The 24,181-nt window shown below is 33.5% G+C and overlaps 1 protein-coding gene across 3 annotated transcripts in view; it reads left to right on the forward strand.

Annotated features, from left to right (window-relative positions):
• Positions 1-19,097: 19,097 nt before the first annotated feature.
• Positions 19,098-24,181, forward strand: part of ATL1 (atlastin GTPase 1) — a 103,363-nt gene continuing 98,279 nt past the window's right edge. For all 3 annotated transcript variants that reach the window (XM_031952922.1, XM_031952920.1, XM_023503230.2), the window contains exon 1: positions 19,098-19,288. Coding sequence is in view for 2 of the 3 variants with exons in the window: in XM_031952920.1 (XP_031808780.1) it covers positions 19,255-19,288 (34 nt within the window). In the remaining variant the exon portion in view is untranslated. The remainder of the gene's footprint in view (positions 19,289-24,181) is intronic.

The following is a 24,181-nucleotide window of genomic DNA, read 5'->3' on the forward strand; positions in this document are numbered from 1 at the left end:
GAAATCTCTATTGTAAATCATTAATAATTACATAAATGCAAATTAAAACTACTCTGGTATATCACCACACACCAATAAGATTGGAAAAGTTGTCCAAAAAAAAAAAGGAAAAGGAAAAACATGAAAGAGAGCTGTGTGAAAATAAGTACATTAGTATAGTGTTAGATACTGGCAGAGATGTGAACTAGTTAAATTATTCTAGAAAGTAATTTGCTATTAAGTTATCAAGAAATAACCAATAACAGATCTATATACCAAAGAGATCAAAGACAGAGGAAAAGGACCAATCTGTACAAAAATATTTATTTCAGCTATTTTTGTGGTGGCAAGAAATTGGAAACTTAAGGAATTCTTGTCAACTGGGGAATGAGGGAAAAAGTTATGATTTATGAAGGAATATGATGGAATATTATTGTGCCATAAGAAACTAAGAGGATGTTTTCACAGAAGCCCTGGAAGACTTTTAAAAACTTTATGAAAACCAGGATAACTTTTCATATAATAATGACAATATTCTAAAAAATAATTTAATAACTCAGATTAGCACAATGACTAAACACATTATCTCTATTTAGAGAACTCAAACTCAGAGTTCATATTCAAATATATTTTCTTTCATTTCTTCAGGGGTGAAGAGTGTGAAACAGCTAATATGGGGATTCATCTTGTACAACTATACATATTGGTAATGCATTTTTCTTTTCTTGCCTTCTCAATGGTGGTGGAAAAGAAGGAAGTGAATTTGAAACTAAAAATAAAATTGAATTTAAGAAATAAGAATTTAAAATGTTTCAAAGAAAGAGGCAGTGATAAGAAAATGATAATGATAATTCTGAAGATAATAACACAAATGAAATCACAATACAGTCAACAAATTATACTGTAAAATATCATTATTTTAAAAACATTCATTTTAATATGCTCATTTGATATTTTCTAATTAAATTGACTTGAAAAATATCAAAGAACTAGCTGTGTGATACTGGACAAGTCACTTAACCCCGATTGCCTCAGCAAAAAAAAAAAAAAAAAAAATGAAAACAATTTCAATAATGTACAAATATTACTGACCTAAGAAATTTGCCAACTTTATTTATAAGAAAATTCAGCATCTAATTATTTTTACAGTGTTGTTTGATGTAAAGCACTGTGCTAAAGGCTTCTACAAATATCTAATTTGATCATCTCAACAACTTTGCAAGGTACATTATTATTGTACCCATTGTGTGGGCTGTTTGAGAGGACTAGCACTACCACTATCAGGAATATTTATTAACATTTTAGGTCTATTTAATTCATCCAACTTTTACCTGGGGCTCCAAGAAGATGAAGCCTGCATAGCAGCCAGCCTTAAGTACTAGATTGAGAATAACAGACCTTTAGAAGGATGTCTATCTCAAGCACGTGTAGATTTTTCCCTGGTAGAGAATAGTAGATAAAAACAATTTGTTCCAATAGATATGAAAGCAACTGAAATAGGTGCTGTGGAGCTTTTAGAGCTTGGTCCAGCATTGAGAATGTCAAGGTCATCTGGGTGCAAGCCAGGCCATCTCCAGTCACCTTGAATTTTATCCTGCCGCTGGACTTCAATGACTCAGGAAGAGAGAGAGTGAAACTGATGATTTTATGCAGCTCTTCCTCATTTAAATACACTTCACTCACAAATCAAGATATCACCTGTGATGGCATTAGTTTTCTTTGAAAACAAAGAACAAATAACTACATTATATACCCACTTTACAGTTGAAGAAACTTAGACAAACAGAGGTTAAGTGACTGGCCCAGGAAATATAGCTATTAAGTGTCTGAGGTCAAATTTGAACTCAAGTCTTCCAATCCTAGTGCTGAGTTCTCTAAAGGGCCATTATCATCTTGAAAGTAAGTATATTATATACCAAATTCCTTCTACCAGAAATTATATGATATTATCTATTTAAAAAATAAACAAAGCTACAGCAATGTTTTCTTATCAATATACAAAACAAATAATTTCTTCTTTTAGAAGCACTTGTTACCCAAAAAAAAAAAAAAAGTATTCAAACACATTTTATACAAATTAATTATATACATATTTATTACACTAGGTGTCACTATTTCACAATTTACAGTTAGAATCTGAAAGCCTGAGAATTAAAAAACAAAATGAAAAATAAGGAAGACTTTCTTTTACTTCTCTTCCCAACTAACAAACAGAAAGAGCTACTCTTTCAAACTCCAACTACTTCCCAGGCCCTTTTAGTGAGTCAGACACACAGGTCACACACAAAAATTTAAAACATGAGCTTCTTAATGTGTTAGGGAATATAGATTCTACATTCCCTTTTAAATGAAGGAGAATGAAAAAAGTGAACAAATTATTTGAAATATATTTCTAGTTAAAGAAAGATTTTCTAACAATGGGAATTTTCTCATGTAGAAGGTCAGGGATTAAGGTTCCCAGTCTTCCATGTGACTAAAATTGTCAGGGTTGTCTTGCTGCATACTTAGAACAAACAAAAAGATATTAAAATGCACATGACTGTGTAGACTTTTCTTGTAATCTATACCAAGGAACTAATATCCATATCCAGGGCATGTTATCTTTAGTGTTCAGTTATAATGCCTAATGCACCTAAATAGTCATTTATTTTTGTGCTTCTCTTATAATACAACACAACCAAGATACTAATTTTCTGCTTCAAAGCCTATCATCAGTCTTCCCTGATTCCTAGATGATACTTGCTGGTTCTTTTAGGACAAATGGATTTATAATTTCTTTTTTGGTACTATCACAAACCTAATTCTATGTTTCCCTCTTTGTTCCCTAGATTAGCATAACTTAAGATATATTCCAAATGACTCTTAAATTCTGTATGATATAACTAAGTACTCCATGAGAAAATATGATCTAGTGGTATTTTCTCCTATAATGCATTAAATAAGTTTCATGTTGTAGTAGTTTATCTACTAAAGGCCCAGCCTTAGATTCAAGAAGTCTTCAAAGTTTCTAAATGCATTAAGAAACTGTATGAGCATGAACAGTTTACCTAATCTCCTAACAAGTCTCAAGACTACAAATCTAGAACTATCTATAAAGGGAGTGTCCATACTAGGAATCCCCCATACAAATAAAATCATAAGTTTAAATTGCTTTCATTTCACGAAATGTGGAAATTATATGTCAGCTACAATAAACCTAGTTACATATGGATAAGTTCATTGTCAGTAGACAGATTGCCTTATGATGAATTTTTCATTTATGGCTAACAAGGAAAAAATATGGGACTTATTGTTTCCACTTTTTCATTGAATGTGACAGCATGACAGAAAACTTTGAAAAGGATGCTAACCAGTAGAACAGATTAGGTACACAATTTAGAGAAGCAAAGAAATCTAGCGCCTTAGTATTTTCATTTCCTCTTGCCTTCCTCATTTCTTCCCAATTTTTTTTAATTTTAATTCCTTAAAATTAATTTATGCACTTTCAGTTTCAAATTCAGTTTTAAGACTGTCTATAAATGTTAAATTGCATACTATACAATATAACATAAATATTAAATTGCTATTCCAAATGTGTTTGATGATTTATAAGTGGAAATAAAGGAGGTATTAAATAATATTAATCTTAATGCTCTAGCCATATGAAAAGACAAAATGAAAAAAATGCAGGTAAATTAAAGAAAGTTCTCTTTGAAATGACCTTGAAGAGAAAAAAAATTATGGAATTTATTTTATAGTGCATCTAAGGAAATATAAAACATAATTTCATTAGATATTTATTTATATCTATTATAATGCTTATAGTAACCATTTACAAAAACATTGCCATAAAAATAATTGCATCTCTTTCACAAATACCTACTATCAATTATAAAGCAGAAAAATTCCATCGTAAACTTTATAAAATTCTCAAAATTAACTAAATATTTTTTATTTTCAATTTTGCTTAATTTTAATTTTTAATTTTTAATTTCATGTTTAATTTTCAGAATTTCTATTTTTATATTTAGAGTTTATAATTTGTGGTTTCCTAGCATTTGTAATGAACTGCATTCCCAGTTCATTAATATCATTCACTTTTTTTCTCTTGTTTCTAATAAAACTGACTCAACTTTATAAGAAGACAAGCCATTGTCCAACTGATAAATAGTAAAAGGATATGAATTAACAATTTTCAGATGAAGAAACGGAAACCACTTCTAGTCATATGAAAAAATGTTTTAAATCACCATTAAACAGAGAAATTCAAACTAAGACAATTCTCAGATTGTCTGAGAGGATAGCAAAAAATAATGATAAATATTGGAGGGGAGGTGGGAAAACTGGGACACTAATAATCCCAAATTTGAGAACAGGATGTGTGGAAATCATGTTTTATATAATTTCCCCAATTACATATAAAAAAAAATTTAACAATTATTGGAATTGGGTTTTTGTTCTGAGTGTCTAATTCTATCCCCCCCTCTCCCCTTCTGAAATGACAAGAAATTTGATATACATATGCAATCATATAAAACATTTTTGATATTTGTCATTTTGTGGAAAGAAAGACAAAGAAAAGAAAGAAAGGGAAAAAAAAGGAAAATGGGATGTTTTGATATGTATTCAGATGACATCAGTTCCTTCTCTGGAGGCATTTTTTTCATCTTGAGTCCTTTGGGATTGTCTTGAATTATTGTATTGCTGAAAATAGTTAAGTCATTTTCAGTTGTTCATCATATAGTACTGTTGTTATTGTGTACAATATTCTCCTGGTCTGTGTAGAGACAAACTATGGTTCATAAATTTCCCAGAAAACTACAAAACTAGAAAGAAGAAAGAATAAAATTTTTATATCTTTTTTATTATTATTATAGTTTTTTATTGACAAAACATATTCATGGGTAATTTTTCAACATTGACCTTTGCAAACACTTCTGTTCCAACTTTTCCCCTCCTTCCCTCCACCTCCTTCCCTAATTATCCTACCCATAATTATGAAATGTGTTTTCTAAGCAAGGGACCCATAAGCAAAATGAATATGTTCTATGATAGATAGTTTTGGTGGTAATTGCTGCATTCCTGGATTTAACTAGCATTGCAATACCATATCTTAAGCAGATCTCACCTATAGTACAAACAAGTCTCTTTTTTTTTTTTTTTTTTTTTTTTTTTTTTTTAATTTAATAGCCTTTTATTTACAGGATATATACATGGGTAACTTTACAGCATTAACAATTGCCAAACCTCTTGTTCCAATTTTTCACCTCTTACCCCCCCCCCTCCCCTAGATGGCAGGATGACCAGTAGATGTTAAATATATTAAAATATAACTTAGATACACAATAAGTATATATGACCAAAACATTATTTTGCTGTACAAAAGAATCAGACTCTGAATTATTGTACAATTAGCTTCGAAGGAAATCAAAAATGCAGGTGTGCATAAATATAGGGATTGGGAATTCAATGTAATGGTTTTAGTCATCTCCCAGAGTTCTTTTTCTGGGTATAGCTAGTTCAGTTCATTACTGCTCCATTAGAAATGATTTGGTTGATCTCGTTGCTGAGGATGGCCTGATCCATCAGAACTGGTCATCATCTAGTATTTGTTGAAGTATATAATGATCTCCTGGTCCTGCTCATTTCACTCAGCATCAGTTCGTGTAAGTCTCTCCAGGCCTTTCTGAAATCATCCTGTTGGTCATTTCTTACAGAACAGTAATATTCCATAATTTTCATATACCACAATTTATTCAGCCATTCTCCAACTGATGGACATCCATTCAGTTTCCAGTTTCTAGCCACTACAAAAAGGGCTGCCACAAACATTCGTGCACATACAGGTCCCTTTCCCTTCTTTATAATCTCTTTGGGATATAATCCCAGTAGTAACACTGCTGGATCAAAGGGTATGCACAGACAAACAAGTCTCTTGAGAGATAAGTGGATCAGCATAATAAAGATGCATGTTTAAAATCATTCTAGACTATACTTTATTAATCTCTAAAAAGTGGGCATTCATTTTGCATGAAAAAAATCATTGAGTAGAAGTCTCATCCTTAGAGGTATCAATATGGTGCTATGAGCACCACATTGGATTATCAGTGTATTCAACTTTTCAACCTCTACCACTCTCCTCAGGTAATCAAAGAGAGTGTTCAGTTCAGCAGAAGACAAATGATGTCTATTATGGGTGCTATCATATCACAAACAAATATTTATGTGAGAAGAGATTGACAAAATTCTTCCTTTGGTCTTGAACCCAAGAAGGGCTCCACTGATTGTCCACTCCTATCCCCTGTAGGACCCAGACTACATAAACAGATTGATTGATACTGCTAAAAATCAGGGTCAGTCAAAAAGTACTTATTAAGTACTTACTTTTTGCCATATACTGTACTAAATGCTGGAGATAAAAAGACAAAAATAGTCCCTGTTCTTGAGGTACTTACATGTGTGGGGTGGTGGTGATGGTAGTGGAGACAACATGTTAATTTTTAAAATCATGTTTATAATTATTATAGCTTTTTATCGACAAAACATATGCATGAGTAATTTTTCAACATGATCTCCTGGGTTACAAAGAATTTTAAATGACAAATAGAGAAATTAATATTTGATCCTAGAGATAATATTGAGTGTACAAGTAGGGGATGACATGGTCAAATCTGTGCTTGAGGGGAAAAAATTACTTTGTCAGCTGAGTGGAATATGGGTTTGCAGTAGGGGACACTTGAAACTAGAAGAATAATTAGATAGTCAATTGGGGAGTGACTAAATAAGTTGTGATATATGAATGTAATGGAATACTATTGCTCTATAAGAAATGATGAGCAGATAAATTTCAGAAAAAGCTGAAGACATGAATTTGATACTGAGTGAAGTGAGCAGAACCAGGAGAACACTGCATGTAGTAATGTGTGATGATTAAGAATGATAGATTTAGTTCTCAGGATTACAGTGATCCAAGACAATTCCTATAGACTTTAGATGGAAAAATCCAAAGAACAATGGAGACTGAATGAAGGTCAAAACATACTATTTCCTCCCTCCCCTGCCCTTTTTTTTTTTTGTTTGTTTTTAATCTTTCTCATGTTTTCCCCTTTAGATATGATTTTTTTCACATGACTAATATGGAAATATGTTTTAAATGATTGTTTATCTATAACTTATATCAAACTGCTTGCTTTCTTGGGAGGAAGAAAAGGGGGAGTGGGGAATTGGAACTCAAAATCTTACTAAAATGAATTTTGAAAACTATCTTTTATGTGAAATTGAAAAAATACTATTAAGTGGGGAAAAGAATTATGTGGTTCCCCACATAAGAATAAACATTTATTAAATACATATTTTTATTATAGCTTTTTATTTACAAGATATATGCATGGGTAATTTTTCAGCATTGACAATTGCAAAACCTTTTGTTACAATTTTTCCCCTCCGTCCCCCATCCCTTCCCCAGATGGCAGGTTGACCAATACATGTTATATATGCTAAAGTATATGTTAAATACAATATATGTATACATGTCCATACAGTTATTTTGCTGTACAAAAAAGAATCGGACTTTGAAATAGTGTACAATTAGCCTGTGAAGGAAATCAAAAATGCAGGCAGACAAAAATAGAGGGATTGGGAATTCTATGTAGTGGTTCATACTGATTTCCCAGAGTTCTTTCACTGGATGTAGCTGGTTCAATTCATTACTGCTCTATTGGAACTGATTGGTTCATCTCATTATCGAAGAGACCCACATCCATCAGAATTGATCATCATATAGTATTGTTGTTGAAGTACATAATGATCTCCTGATCCTGCTCATTTCACTCAGCATCAGTTCATGTAAGTCTCTCCAGGCCTTTCTGAAATCATCCTGCTGGTCATTTCTTACAGAACAATAATATTCCATAACATTCATACCCACAATTTATTCAGCCATTCTTCAACTGATGGGCATCCACTCAATTTCCATTTCTGGCCACTACAAAGAGAGCTGCCACAAACATTCTTGCACATACAGGTCCCTTTCCCTTCTTTAAGATTTTTTTGGGGATATAAGCCCAGTAGTAACACTGCTGGATCAAAGGGTATGCACAGTTTGATAGCTTTTTGAGCATAGTTCCAAATTGTTCTCCAGAATGGCTGGATGTATTCACAATTCCACCAACAATGTATCAGTGTCCCAGTTTTCCCATATCCCCTCCAATATTCCGTATTATCTTTCCCTGTCATTCTAGCCAATCTGATAGGTGTGTAGTGGTATCTCAGAGTTGTCTTAATTTGCAATTCTCTGATTAATAATGACTTGGAGCACCTTTTCATGTGGCTAGAAATAGTTTCAATTTCTTTGTGAATTGTCTGTTCATATCCTTTGACCATTTATCAATTGGAGAATGGTTTGATAGAAACAATTCTCTATATATTTTGGAAATGAGGTCTTTATCAGAACCTTTGACTGTAAAAATGTTTTATCAGTTTATTGCTTCCCTTCTAATCTTGTCTTTATTTGCTTTGTTTGTACAAAAACTTTTCAATTTGATATAATCAAAATTTCCTATTTTGTGATCAATAATGAGCTCTAGTTCTTCTTTGGTCATAAATTCCTTCCTCTTCTACAGGTCTGAGAGGTAAACTATCCTATGTTCTGATTTATTTACAATCTTATTCTTTATGCCTAGGTCATGAACCCATTTTGACCTTATCTTGGTGTACAGTGTTAAGTGTGGGTCAATGCTTAGTTTCTGCCATACTAATTTACAATTTTCCCAGCAGCTTTTGTCAAACAATGAGCTCTTATCCCAAAAGCTGGGGTCTTAGGGTTTGTCAAGCACTAGATTATTAAAGTTATTGACTATTTATTGTCCTTTGAACCTAATCTATTCCACTGATCAATCAATTGTGCCCAACTATTCATGATCCCACTTGGGGTTTTCTTGGAAAAGACATTGAAATGGATTGCCATTTCCTTCTCCAATTTATTTTATGGATGAGGAACTAAGGCAAATAGGGTTAACTGTCCTACCCTGGGTCAAAGAGTTAGTAAGTGTATGAAAACGTCTTTGAACTTGGGTCTTCCTGACCTGGCATTGTTCCCTCTAGCTGTTCAATATATGCTAAGCCCCTTGCAAAATGCTTCACAAATATCTCATTGGATCATCAAAAGGACTTACAGAGTAGGTGGTATTATTCCTATTTTTCAGTTAAGGAAACTGAGGCATGATGAGGTTAACTGACTTGCCTAGGGTCAGTCACATTGTTAGTAAGTATAAAGGCTGAAAAACTTAGGTTTTCTTCCCATTAGGCCCGTCACTTTATCTCCTTTTGTCAGCTAATAGTCTATCAATTTTATGTTTCATTAACTATTTTATAGTTTTTTATTTATGCACTTTTTGTTTTTAACTGTATTAATCTCTTCTTTATAAAAATTTTCATTTTATTGTTTAATTTTCTTTTAAGCATTTTTAATTACCTTTTTACTTGATGTGTTTTTTCTCTATTTAATGAAAGTATTTAAAGATAAAGATGTTTTCCTATGGACTTTTTGACTGAATACCCAAAAGTTTTAAAACATTGTTTGCCTTCATTGTTATTTTCTTTAATGAAGTTATATATTGTTTCTATAATTTGTTTGTTCATCTACCAATTCTTTTTATTTTATTTTTTCCAAATTTATTTTATTTGAAGAAACAAAATAAGCAAAAAGAAAAACAGAAAAGCAATACAAAACAAAATGAAACAAAACAAAGTAGAACATTATTGGGTGCCCAGCAGAATATCAGGGAGGATTTAAAATATATAACAATTTAATTTAATAATTAATACAAATTTAAGAAGGTATATATATATATATATATCAGTAGAAGAAATTATATTCATGACTGTCTATCTTTACTTCCTTGTAAATTGTTCTTTTGTTCTTCACTACACACCTTAATTACTTTATTCTTTTTCTCCCCTTTCATCCCCCCTTCACTCCCAAACATGCTATAATTAAGAAAGGATATATACATATATCCTTTCTTAATATATAATATTGTATAAATATTATATAATAATGTATAAATATATACACACATATATACACAAACACATAAATACACATATCTCCCTTTCATTCCCCCCTTCAACATTCATTTTTGTAAGATTTTGATTTAAATTTTTTTTTTATCTTTTTCTCCCTTCCCTTCCTTTTCCCCAAGGTAGCAAGCAATCTGATATAGATATGTGATCATTCACAATTAAGCTACAATTAAGAAAAGATTTATATATACATATATAGATATATACATACATATACACACTCATATCCACACCCACATACCTCAGATACATAAATGTCTTTTCTGTCCCTGCTAAATTTGTCATTAAATTCTGCTCCATTACTTAACCTCCCCCCATTCAGGGATCCTTCCCTTGTCTTCTTCTCTCACCCTTTATTTCTCCATCCATCCATCCCTCTCCCCACTATTATAGATTTTGGAGTGTGCTATACCCTTCATGATATATATATAGGAGACTGAATATGTAACAGAGCATATTATATTCATCTTTTTTGTTTGATTTTTCTTTCTCATGGTTTTTCACTTTTGTTCTCATTTTTTAACATAATTTATATGGAAATATGTTTTTTAAATGATCACATATCTATATCAGATTGCTTGCTACCTTGGGGAAAAGGGAGGGAAGGGAGAAAAAGATAAAAAAAAAATTTAAATCAAAATCTTACAAAAATGAATGTTGAAAACTATCTTTACATGTGATTAGAAAAAATAATATGCTATTAAAATATTTTTAAAGAGAAAGAAGCAAAAAAACACAAATTAAGACAATCTGAAGTACCACCTCACACCTATCAGATTGGTTAAAATGACAGAAAAAGAAAATGATAAATGTTGTAAGTAATGTGGGGAAACTGGGATACTAATGCATTGTTGGTGAAGTTGTAAATTGATCCAACCATTCCAAAGAGCAATTTGGAGATACTCCCAAAGGACTATCAAACTATGTGAGGTTTTTGATTCGATTTTGTGCCATCACCATTGAGTCTATAATCCAAAGAGGTCATAAAAAGGGAAAAGGACCCACATATGCAAAAATATTTATAGTAGCTTTTTTGTGGTGACAAGGAATTAAAAACTGAAGGGATGCCCATCAGTTGGGAAATGGATAAACAAGTTGTGGCAGATGAATTCAATGAAATACTAATTGTTCTAAAAAAATTTGATGAGCAAGCAAGTTTCAGAAAAACCTTGAAAGACCTTTCTGAACTGATGCTGAGTGAAATGAGAACTAAAACACTTTACACAGCAACAGCAACATTATGTGATAATCAATTATGATAGATTTAGCTCTTCTCAATAATAGAGTGATCTAGACTTCTAACAGACTATCCATATCCAGAGAAAGAACTATAGAGACTTAATGCAGATTGAAGCTTTCTATTTTCACTTTTTAAAATCTTTTCTCTCTTCGTTTTTCCCTTTTATTCTGATTATTTTTTCACAAAATGACTAATATGATAATATTTTCAGTTTGATTGTACATGTGTAACCTATATCAGTTTGCTTGCTATCTTAATGGAGGGAAGAATGAAAGGAGAGAGAGAAAAAAATTAAAACTCAAAATCTTACAGAGATAAATATTGAAAACTATCTTTATATGTAATTGGAAAAAATATATAATACTATTAAGAGAAAAATAAAATAACCGCAGACAATATAAAATATTTGAAAGTCTATCTGCCAAGACAAACCTAGGAACTATATGAATGTAACCATAAAGCAAATGAAGTCAGACCTAAACAATTAGAAAATATTAATTGCTCATGTTTGCTGAATTAATAAAATTAAAATTAAAATTCTATCTAAATTGATTTTCATATTCAGTGCCATACCAATCAATCCACAAAAAAATATGCCATACAGAAAAATAATAATAATAAAAAAATTTGTCAAGAACAAAACATTAAGAATATCAAGAAAATAAGTGAAAAAATGTGAAGGAAAGTAGCTTAGTTGTACCCTATCTCAAACTGCATTATAAAGTGGTAATCCTCAAAACAATAATATACTGGCTTGAAAATAGAGTACTGAAGCAGTGAAATAGTTTAAGTTTACAATAAACAACAGTAAATGACCATAGTAATTTAGTGTTTGATAAACCCTAATATACAAGCTTGGAGGATTATAACTTACTATTTGACAAAGACAGCTATGAAAAGTGGAAAACAGTTTTGTTAGAAACTAGTTATAGAGCAACATTTCACACAATATACTAAGATAAAGTCAAAATGGGCACATGATTTAGGCATAAAAGGTAATATCATAAGCAAAGGAGAGGAGTATGGAATAATTTACCTGTCAAACCTATAGGAAAAGAAAGAAAATGCTCTAATTCACTACTGATTAGAGAAATGCAAATTAAAACAATCTTGAAGTATCATTTCATCAGATTGGCAGATTTTAAAGAAAAGAAAAATGATAAATTTTGGAGGGAATGTGAAAAAATTGGGACACTAATACACAGATAGTAGAGTTGTAAACTGATTCAGCCATTCTGAAGAGCAACTTGGGACTATGCCCAAAGGATTATAAAAGCTGTGCATACCCTTTGACCCAGCAATGTCACTTATTGAGTCTAAATGCCAAAGAAATCAATAAAAAGGGAAAAGGATCCATTTGCACAAAAATATTATCTCTTTTGTTGGCAAGAATTTGAAGTTTAAAGAATGTTCATTGAGGAATGAATGGCTGAACAAGTTGTGGTATATAATTGTGGTGGAATACCATTATGCTATAAGAAGTGACAGGCAGTATTATTTGAGAAAAATCTGAAAAAAAAATTGCATGAACTGATGTAAAGTAAAATGAGCAGAATCAGGAAAACATTATACACAATTACAAGAATATTTTACAGCGATCAACTGTGAAGGACAGGTATTCCTATCAATATGATGATCCAAGACAATTCCAGAGTACTCATGATGAAAATTCTATCCTTCTCCAGACAAAGAACTGATGGAATCTGAAAGCTGATCAAAACATATTATTTTTCACTTTCTTTAGTTTTTCTTTTTTTTGTCTGCATTTTCTTTCACAACACGACTAATAAGGAAATATGGTTTTTATGATTATAAACCTATGTTTATAATCTATATCAAATTGCTTACATTTTAGGGAGAGGTTTGGGGAAGGAGAAAGAGAGAATTTGGAATTTAAAATTAAAAAAAAAAAAACCTTAAAAATTGTTTTTACATGCAATTGTGAAAGTATAAAATATTTTAAAAACAAGAATGACCAAGGCAAGAAAACAATCAGTGGGATCCAGAATAGGCTACAAACATGGAAAGATCTAAAAGTAGACTATCCAAAAGTCTCTCCTCTTGAGACCTTTTGACTATGACAGGTTAATGTTTCTGGTGATCTCTGGTCATAAAAATCAAATTGACTGCAGTCTTTGGGAGGGACCAAGAAGTGGCTAGAATAGCAATAGTTAAGCTTCTGGAACAACAACTTTCCCAAGGTGAAGACTTATTATGCCACTTTTTAAAAGTAGTTGCTATGGATCCAACCATTCTGAAGAACAATTTGGAACTATGCTCAAAGAGTTATCAAACTGTGCATACCCTTTGATCCAGCAGTGTTTCTACTGGGATTACATCCCAAAGAGATCTTAAAGAAGGGAAAGAAACTCACATGTGCAAAAATATTTGTGGCAGCCTTTTTTGTAGTGGTAAGAAACCGGAAATTGAGTGGATGCCCATCAGTGGGAGAATGGCTGAATAAGTTATGGTATATGAATGCTATGGAATATTATTGTTCTATAAGAAACGATCATCAGGATGATTTCAGAGAGGGATGGAGAGACTTACATGAACTGATGCCAAGTGAAATGAGCAGATCATCATTATACATTGCCACAAGATTATACAATGATCAATTCTGATGGATATAGCTCTCTTCAACAATGAGATGATTCAGACCAGTTCCAATGATCTTGTGATGAAGAGAGCCATTTCACACTTTTTGTTGTTGTTTGTTTGAATTTTATTTTCTTTCTCACGGTTTTCCTTTTTGATTTGATTCTTTTTGTGCAGCAAGATATTTTATAAATATGTATGTATATATTGAATTTAACATATATTTCTACCATGTTTAACATATATTGGACTACTTGTCATCCAAAGGAGTGGGTGGGGGAAGGAGAGGAAATTGGAACACAAGGTTTTGAAAGGGTTAATGTTGAAAAATTATGCATATATATGTTTTGAAAATAAAAAGCTTTAATAAAAATGCCAATTGCTTATGTGGTAATGGGATATAGTTGCTACTAAAGAGATAATGCAGAGTCTCATAATCACTCTTAGTTCATAATTGGGTCTATTGTGAATCTGGTGTTTCAAGACAATTTCTTTATAAAATGGACAGGAAAAGGGAGTCTGCAATTAAGAAATGGACATGTGATTTTTACACATTTTCTGAGAATCTCTGATATTAATAACCTTCACAAAAATTTGGCAACTATGCCAGAGACTGAGTCAAAACCCTGGAATCATGCCCTCTCTTCTGGCCCCAGGAGGCCCTCACCTATTCCTCAGGGGACTTGGCATTTGAAGGATTTTGTTTTTCCTGTTTGTTAATGTTTCCATCTACTACAAGAGGCACATAGAATTCAGCAGATACTAATGCAGTAATAATAAATTAATCAATAAATATTTATGAAATGTACCAGCCACATGCTAATGTCTAAAGATACAAATAGAGGCAAAAGACCATTCCTGTCCTCCAAGAGCTTACAACCTAATCAGGTAGACAACATGCAAACAAATATATACAAAACAAACTATAGGGGATAAATGGGAAGTAACAAGAGAAAAGGCACTAGAGTGATGAAGAGAACCATCTACACCCAGAGAGAGAACCATGGGAACAGAGTATGGAACACAACATAGCATTCTCACTCTTTCTGTTGTTATTTGCTTACATTTTGTTTTTGGCTTTCTCAGTTTTTCTTTTTCTTCCTTCTTAATCTGATTTTTCTTGCACAATAAGATAACTGTATAAATATGTATACACATATTGGATCTAGCATGTATTTCAACATATTTAACATGTATGGACTACTTGCCAGATAAGGTGGGGGGAAGAAGGGGAAATTTTACAACAAAAGGTTATGCAAGGGTCAGTGTTGGAAAAATTATCTATGCATAAGCTTTGTAAATAAAAAACTTTATTTAAAAAAAGAGAGAGGGAAGGCACTAGAATTAAAAGGATTTAGGGAAAACTTCCTGTAGACAGTGGAGTTGCATTTGGGACTTAAAGGAAGACCAAGTTTTAGTAGTCAGAGCAAATAAAGGAGAACATTCCAAGCATAAGGAAGTAACCAGAGAATGCCTGGATTGAAGAAAAGGACCATGAAGATGAGGAGGATGAAGAATTTGAACCGTCCAAAGCCATAAAATGGGAGCAGCACCAGACAAACAGGACTCTGAAGATTCTGAGGATGAGGATAGTGGTGAGGATGAAGAAGATAAAGATGACTCTGAAGAAGCTATACCTGCCAAAAGGAAGATTGCTTCTGTGAAAACTGCCCCTGGGTAGGCTGAAAAACTCAAGGAATCTGAGGAGAAGGAAGAAAGTGAAGATGAGGAAGAAAAAAGATAAGGAAGAGGAGGAAGAAAAGGACTTCAACTTAGAATTTTTTTTTTTAAAGGTGCAAAGGGGGCTATGGAAGACTGGGAAATTGGTAGAAATAAAGTAGCTCTGGACTGGACCAAGCCTTATAGCTTTGAAGGGTAAAGGAAGCATCATGGCAGCTGATGGTGGTTGTGGATGCTTCAGTGATCAAGAAAATAATAGAGGATATCAAGGAGGCTTTAATGGCAGAGGCCAAGGAAACTTTGGAGGTTGTAATTGTTTCTGAGAGGGTTGAAGAGGAAAAGGATATGACAACCCACAAAGGAAAGAAGATGAAATTTAAAAAGCTTCTTTCCATTCTTTTCCCCCCATCATTTTTGAAAGGGACTTTGGGGATTTTATCATGGCATCTAATCAGTGACAGAGCCTTCTGAGGACATTCAAAGTAAACATGCAGTCTGGAGGTCATCTTGGGGGGAAAAAAAGCCTAAATAATATTTCAAGGGAGAGAGTGTATTGGTTTTGGGTGGATGAACATGGGTGGGATGTGAGAGTTAAAATTATTGTCTGTGGGTTGTCCTGAATTTATAATGTTATATCCATGTACAAAATAATATTTTTCCTCATAAAAAAGAAAGAAAATGACTAGAGCTGAGAATGAAATGCCTTTTCAGAGGAACATGTCAGGGGGATCACTGTCTACTGAATTGAAGAGTACAAGTCAGGGGAAAGGATGTAAGAAGACTGGAAACATCAGTGGGTTTTGAATTTTGAAGGATTTTGAACACTTCATGAACCCAGAGCATTTTATATTTAATCCTAGAGACAAAAAAGAGCCACTGAAGTTTACTGAGCAGGTAACATTGTATACTCTAGTAACAGTGAATTAAGGGTCCTGACACAATCATTCCATTAACTTCTGTTCTAGTCTGCATGGGTGGCTTGTGAGAATGCCTTGAGGGATCAGGTAGAAAAGATTATCTACACTGACTCCTAAGCAGTGGTCATTGTTCTGTCCTGCGGAAAGCATTACTGAACAATCAAGAATTTTACCCTTTGGAATCAAGACCAGTCAAGGAATGTTTGCCGATAAATCCCATTGCATGCAATTGTTTGTAGGGTATGTTAACAACCATCAGTGATACCATATGCTAAACAATTAAGTTGGAGCTGTTATAAAATAATAGAGATTTTAGCATGAATATGGATGTTGTGCTGATAACATATCCATGAGAGCATGTGAGTTTGTAAGGACATGGAAGGATAAGGCATAAGGATATTCCTGCCCATCTGCCTTCTTTGTGCTAATCAAAACACCTAATGTGCGTATAGAAGAAAAGTGTTGTATCCTTTTTGCAAATGTTTGCTTGTTAGGGCAAAGTGATACTCCATTTGTTAATGCTCTATGACTTATAAGTACCTTGTTTCATCCCAATATCAAACTTGAACTCAAAGTGTACTGACATTAAACTTCACCTCTCAGTCCTCCTTAGAAGCTGCATTGAGTGCATAATCATCTGCAAACAACGAGTCAGACACCACCTCTCCCTCCACTTTGGTTTTGGCTTGTAGTCTTTACAAGTTGGTGAGATAACTGACCTTGATGCTACCTTTATCCTCACTGAAGGCATCTGACAACAATGCTGAAGCATGGAAGCAAGCACAAACCCCTGCTTCACTCCATTGGTGACTGAGAAAGTGCAAGAGCATTATCTACCATCCAAAACCCATGGAAGCATGTCATCATGAAACTGATATATAATACTGATGAATTTTTTTCAGGCAACCAAAACCCAAGGTATACAATGATAGATTTCCTTCTCTTCAAATGCCAATTCCAGATTGAACATTTATAGCAAATGCCAAATAAACCTAATTATCCACATTGATAACAAAACTAAAATCAGAAAAGATATATGTATGTATTTGTGTATGTTTATGTAGAAAGATATATAGAAGAACACCATATTCTCTCTTGTCTCGCTGTCTTACCAATTCCATCCCTCAGGCAATCATGGAGTACCAACCATTCTCCACCAATAAAGAGACTGTATAGCCAAGGGTTACCTAAAAAGCTATGTAAATATTTATTAATATTTAAGATGTATCTTTCCTATGATTCCCTTCATTCTACATTCTAACCTGAGCTATTAATCCAGGATCTTCATTAAATTTAGCCATTTTAGAAAACATAAAAGATTTTTCTGTTCATATTCCATATTCACATTCATACTCCAAAGAGAGTAAGAGATAATTGATCTGTATCTGAATAGTAAAATGCCCCATAATTATGGAATATCTTCAAAGGCAAATAATTCACATAAGTTAATTTAAACACTTTGATTTACGTACATATTGTGCTCTGATTTAAGTGATTAAATAGTCACCAAGAATTTTCTGAATTTGAAACTTTAACAATGCTGCTCTGATTACCTGTTTGTGTTTTCAAGTCTTTGTATTTTTTTAAATTGTAGTTTTCATCACAAGACTTCAGGCTGGAACATGAGCTAAAAACTCTTTAAAGGAAAAGATTATAGCATATTTCTTAATATCCTCAAAGCACAAAGATTTTTGTAAATTCTTGGATGAATAAACAATTTCTGTATTTTCCTTATCTTCCTACATGTTTTTAATTAATTTAGTCATCTTGAGGAGAAAAAAATTAACTTTCACTTCATTGGAGAATAATATGCCCATCTCTAAGTGGTAACTGGAGTTTCAGTTTCTTCTCATCTCAGGCCAGTAATATTTTATTCCAAGGAGATAATTTGCTCACATTCAAACTCTCCAAATTGAGCTATTTAATAAAAAAAAAATTCCCTTTTCACTAATTTTTGTGGTCTTTTTTAAGAAATAATTTTATCAGCCATTCCCATCTTTGTCTTGACAAGCTATATTCAAACTCTACAGTATTCTTTTATTTCAAAAAATGCCACTACAAATCTAGAAAAAAAATTCTCAAAACATTTTTAGGTGTTAAATGTTGAATTAGTAAGGATGTATGTGTTTTTCAAACTTCCTTTTATCCTTGTCCAAAGTAAATACAGTCTGGTTCTTAGGTAAAATAAATGTATGTAAATGTAAACTGAGGACCAAAAAAAGAATTAAAATGAAAGCAATTTGGCTTCATGATAAAGCATACAATATTTGAACTCTGTGAGCACGTTGCTTGGTTTTGTGTATTTGGATATTTGTGAAAGAGTTATTTGTATTTCTCTGAACATTCAATTTAATGAGTTTTATTAGCATTGTGTGAATGTTAGGAGAGTACTAGTTCTATGGATTTCTTGTTCAAGCAATGTGTGACATGAAAAGGAGAAATCACATTCAGGTGTACTTGTGTGTGTTTCACTGATAATGGTCAAATGCATCTTCTAATCACTCTAAGTATTGATATGAATTGGCATAGAAGAGCCTCATATTGGCGTTTGTGAGAACTCCAGCTAGTGATGTTGAGCTCCATTTCCATCCCTTTACATCTCCTCCCATTTCCTCTCAACCCCTCCCTACTAATGCGTTGCAACATCTTCAGACGCAGAGAACTGCATCCAACCAACGGTGACTCCCGAAGCTGCAACCTACAGTCCAGGGCACAGCCAGAGTTATCAGAAAGAAGACCGCCAGCAGCAGCAGCATCACCACTACTAGGTGTATCGCTATGGCCAAGAATCGCAGGGACAGAAACAGCTGGGGTAGGTAGCAAACAGTACTTTCTCCCTAAAGCCTTACATGGTCTCAGAATTTGTTATTTTCTAACCAGTGCTTCTAAAATGGAGAGGGAAGAAAACCAAAACCTCTCTTGGCTCCAGTTGTTGTATTACAAGGCTAGGCGAAAGCAGTTAAGAGCACCTGCTGATCGCCTTTTAAATGGACGAATTATGGCTGAGACTAAATCCTCTCCCGCTCTCCCTCCATTTCGGCATGGCCTAGTATAAGCTGCTGCTGCGTCTAGGTGTAAACCTACAGTTCATTCCTTCCCGTCCCAATGCAGTCCCAGCATTTGAACAAACGGCTCTTTCCCGGAGGTCTTATGAGATATGCGCGGGATGGACTAAAAGAAAAAAATCAATGGAGACTAAGGGAGTGGAGCGGTAATGGTGTCACTGATCAAAAAGAGATGAGGAATATTGCAGCAAGAGAGCAAGCAAGCAGACCCACTTTGGGCCTACAGCTTTCAGTGCACAGTCTAAGTCCTCTGAGCCTTAGCTCCCGGGGCTGCGGGATTTGGGGCGGGGTAGAGGAGGAGAAAGGAATGCAAGGGTACAGAACAAGGTTACTAAGCTTCTAACTGTAATGGCAAAATAAGAAGCTTGCAATCTATCATAGATTGGAGCCTATAGAGAAGAGAGAACGTTGCTAAATCTCAGGCAATCTATTCTGTTCCAGAATGTTTCCCCCAGGGGGTGAGGAGCTTTTAGAAAGGAAAAGAACAGCATCTTTCTTTCATTCCTGCTCCCCTCCCCCATCCCCCACCCCCTGGTCTGACACCCTGGTTTTAGACTGCTTTGTTTCGCGATTTTCCCCTGCAAGATACTGAGCTCGTGATTCAGAATCGGACTGGGAGGGGTGAAGGAGAGAGGAAGAAGCTTAGCGGGCTCCCTCTGTTAAAGGGTGGGCGGGACTCTCACAGGCAAACAGAGCCACTGCAGTGATGGCAGAGAAAGCCGAGCCCCACCCGATTGATGCTCCGGAAGCGGATAATGCAGTTTTGTTGCCGACCAAGAGTTCCTACCTTTCCTTTGAAGTACCTGATAAAGGCAGCTGCACTAATAGAGACAGCTGATTCCTATAAAGCACTGTAGCCTTATGTCACTATGACAACAAAGGAGAGTATTGTTTTGACTATCGGATAAAATTTTATTTTTAATTATGGAAAGTTCATCATTTTGACAGGAGACCTAAGTTTAAATTTATATTTATTATTAAATTATTAAATGTATACATGTGTGTGCGTATGAGTATATAATTATATTTGTATATATATGCATATATACATAAAAAAACTACATATATTTATATGCCTCATGTATCTTGTGCTTCTGATTTTCCTCATAGATACAACATATAACGTTCTACTTCTATAAATTGGGGCAAATCTGAAAGGAATGTACTGAAAGTCAATGTGTTGGGAAGGATCTCAGGAATATAATATGAAAACACTTGGGCCTAAGAATAACCAATTTTATCCTTAGAGAGTTCTTTTATTGCAGTAATAATTAAGCATCTTTCTAAACTGCTAAAAATCTAGTGGCTTTTTATCAATATTCATACACAAGAACATCGTGGATACCTTATTCTCCTTTGCTTCCAGGACACTAATCTTTCCCAGTTATCTATTTGCCCAGCTGGATCAGCATCCAGTTTGAAGCTTCCAGTAACAAGTATTCCTTCAGGCTCAGTCCTCAAGTTGTTTTCCTTTGTGGTCTCATTGGCTTTTGTAAATTAAATCATCATTTTTCTAGATTTATTTCACGTTACTATCTATTCCAAACTGAAATGCTTAGGTCCTTCGAAGTTGAATTCTTATTTTTTGTTTCTCATGTTTACCTTAAATTTCTTCCTCATGTGTGCCTCTTGAATCCTAAACTTCTTTCAAAGATCCATTCAGGCTCAACATCTTTTACAAAACCTTTCATATTTGTTCTATTAATTATTGCTGACTCCTATTCCTCAAATTATTCTGTATATAAATGTAAAATTTTCAATTTCATATCCCCAATGTCTGGTACTAGGGATTATGAGAGGGACTCGCTGCAATATTGCATTGGCATGGGGATCTTGATTTAGAAATTTCTTCTACCAGTGCAAATCAGTACCTTTTCTGCAACTTCTAGAGTTGCTGTGACACTAAATGATTTGTCCAGGATAACAGTTAATATACATCAGAAGCAGGACTTGAATATAGATAGGTCTCTCTGGCTCCATTGCCAGTTCTCTACTAACCAATTTTCTAATTAATAACTTGTGGTTGTTCAATTAAATTTTGTACAACTCTTTGTGACCCCATGGACCATAATACATATACATATGGGGTTTTCTTGGCAAAGAAAACTTTCTCCAGTGCTTCATTCACTGAGTCAACTTGTTGTCTCCTAATAGTAGTTAAGAGCTCCAGGCCTGGAGTTATTAAGAACTGATTTCAAATCTAGCTTCAGACACTTACTAGCAGTGTGACCCAGGATATGTCATTTAACCTCTTTGCCTCAGTTTTCTCAGCTGTAAAATTAGCTGAAGAAAATGGCAAACCACTCCACTATCTTTTCCAAGAAACCCCCAAAAGGGATTACCAGGAGTCAAACACAAGTGAAAAATAATTAAACAACAACAATTAATAATAACAATTATAATTATTAACTAATAATTAACTAATAGTTAACTGATGTACCAAATCTATACTAAGACTAATGTTGTTAATAATAATAGCTAGCATTTATATAGTTTCATTTTGTACCCAGTGCTTTACAAATAATGTCTTATTTAATCTTCAAAATAACCCTAGGAGGTAGATACTGTTATTATCTCCATTGTGTAGTTGAGGAAACCTAATCAAACAAAAATTATATGACTTGCCCATAGTCACATAAGTTTCTAAGGCTGCATTTTAATTTAGGTCTTCCTGTCTCTAGACCCACCTTGCTGCTTCCAATTCCATTACATGCTGCTTAACACTTGCAGGTGTTTAATAAATGTCCATTGAAATTAAATTAAGTTGCATTTATTTTTTCAAAAGATTTTGTTCCTTAAATGTTGAGTTCCTTTAGATAGTTTTGTTTCTTTGCAATGCATAAACCTTGTATAACATATGTTCTTATTCATGTGACATATGTTCTTGATACCATTGTGTTCCGCTAAATGTTTGGCTTAATGATTCTGTTTGTGGGCAGACTAGCCTTTTTTTCCTTTGCTATTTCCCAGAATATTATGTCTGAGCACTTCACTTCTGTTAAAAATTCCTTAACATAGCACAGTCTTACTTTCTTAGAAGAATTATTCAAGGCAGGCATATATGCTTAAGAACATGAATGTGCCCATGTATGCTAGATGAATTCATTTGTGTGTGTATATATATATGTGTGTGTGTGTGTGTGTGTATTTATATAAATAGCTGTGTGTATAGATTACTTGTACCCTATTTCAAAGTCCGATTCTTTTTGTGCAGCAAAATAACTGTATGGACATGTATACATATATTGTATTTAACATATACTTTAACATATTTAACATGTATTGGGCAACCTGCCATCTGGGGGAGGGGGCAGGGAGAAGGAGGGGGAAAATTGGAACAAAAGGTTTTGCAATTGTCAGTGCTGAAAAATTACCCATGCATTTATCTTGTAAATAAAAAACTATAATAAAAAAAGAAAAAAAAATACCCGTATGTAGATATGTATACACACATAAACAAAATATACAAACATTCTCTTAACAGTGAGGGCAACAACTGTTTTTAGAAATTTGTCCACGTCACAATGAGTTTATGCAACAAACACAGTAGGTGTCAGAGACACGATTTGAATCCAGAGTTTCCTGATATGAAGACAAGCTTTCTTATTCAGTAAGTCATACTTTCTCTAGTGTATATGTGTAAATGTGTAGATGTGCATACATTCCTAAATTTCTATTAGAATGATTATTCTTCAGCAACTGCTATAGACACAGAATAATAATTGTAGGATTTTGTCATGAAACCTTATGAAAATATTTATCCCCCATAATTGGTGCTGTTTTCAATTAAAAATAAGTGGGGTTTTTTTTGTTGTTGTTGTTTTTTGTACATCATGGTTATTTCTCAATTTATGCCCCCACTCTCACATTTAACTCTTCCTTGTAACAAAGAAAAATACTTAATAACAGTCATTATATTGAGATCAAAAACCATATGTAATGTTCTGTCCTTGTAGTCCTCCAAATCTCTGAAAGGATGAGATCTGCCTGTTTCATCATCTCTTTTGCAAGATAATGAATTTTCACTTATTCAGAGTTTAGCTTTCTTTTGGTAATATTTTAATTTTTTTTTCCATGCAACAAGCATTTACTTCAATCAGTCAACATTCACTTAATATACACTGTTCCAGGTACCATTCTAATTATTTGGGACATGAACACAAAAATAAAGCTTCTTGAGGAGCTTATGTTCTGTCAAGGAAAAAAGAGTGCACATATAGAAGCATATGCCATAAATATTGTTGGTAATTTGATATTTAACGCTTTATACAGAAAGGTACTACTCATAGCTAAGGGACAAGAAAAGACTTTATGTAGAAAATTACAGTTAAATTGACCGTTGAAGTTTTCTAAGAAACAGAGATTAGGAAGAAATGCATTTCAGGCATGGGTGACAACTTGTGCAGAGGAAAAAAATGTAGGATATCAGGTGTCAATAATCACAAGAAGAACAGTATAATTAGACCATAAAGTTCATGAAAGAGAATATTATAATTAGCTTGGAATGAATAGGTTGGCAATGGGTTGTGAAAGATTTTAAATACAGGATTCTGTATTTGATCCTAGAAGTAATAAAGAAGCACTGGAGTGTATTGAGTAGAAGAATGACACAGTCATATCTGTGCTTTAGGAATATGCTT

This window comes from Sarcophilus harrisii, chromosome 2 (assembly GCF_902635505.1).
Source record: "Sarcophilus harrisii chromosome 2, mSarHar1.11, whole genome shotgun sequence".
Classification (NCBI taxonomy): domain Eukaryota; kingdom Metazoa; phylum Chordata; class Mammalia; order Dasyuromorphia; family Dasyuridae; genus Sarcophilus; species Sarcophilus harrisii.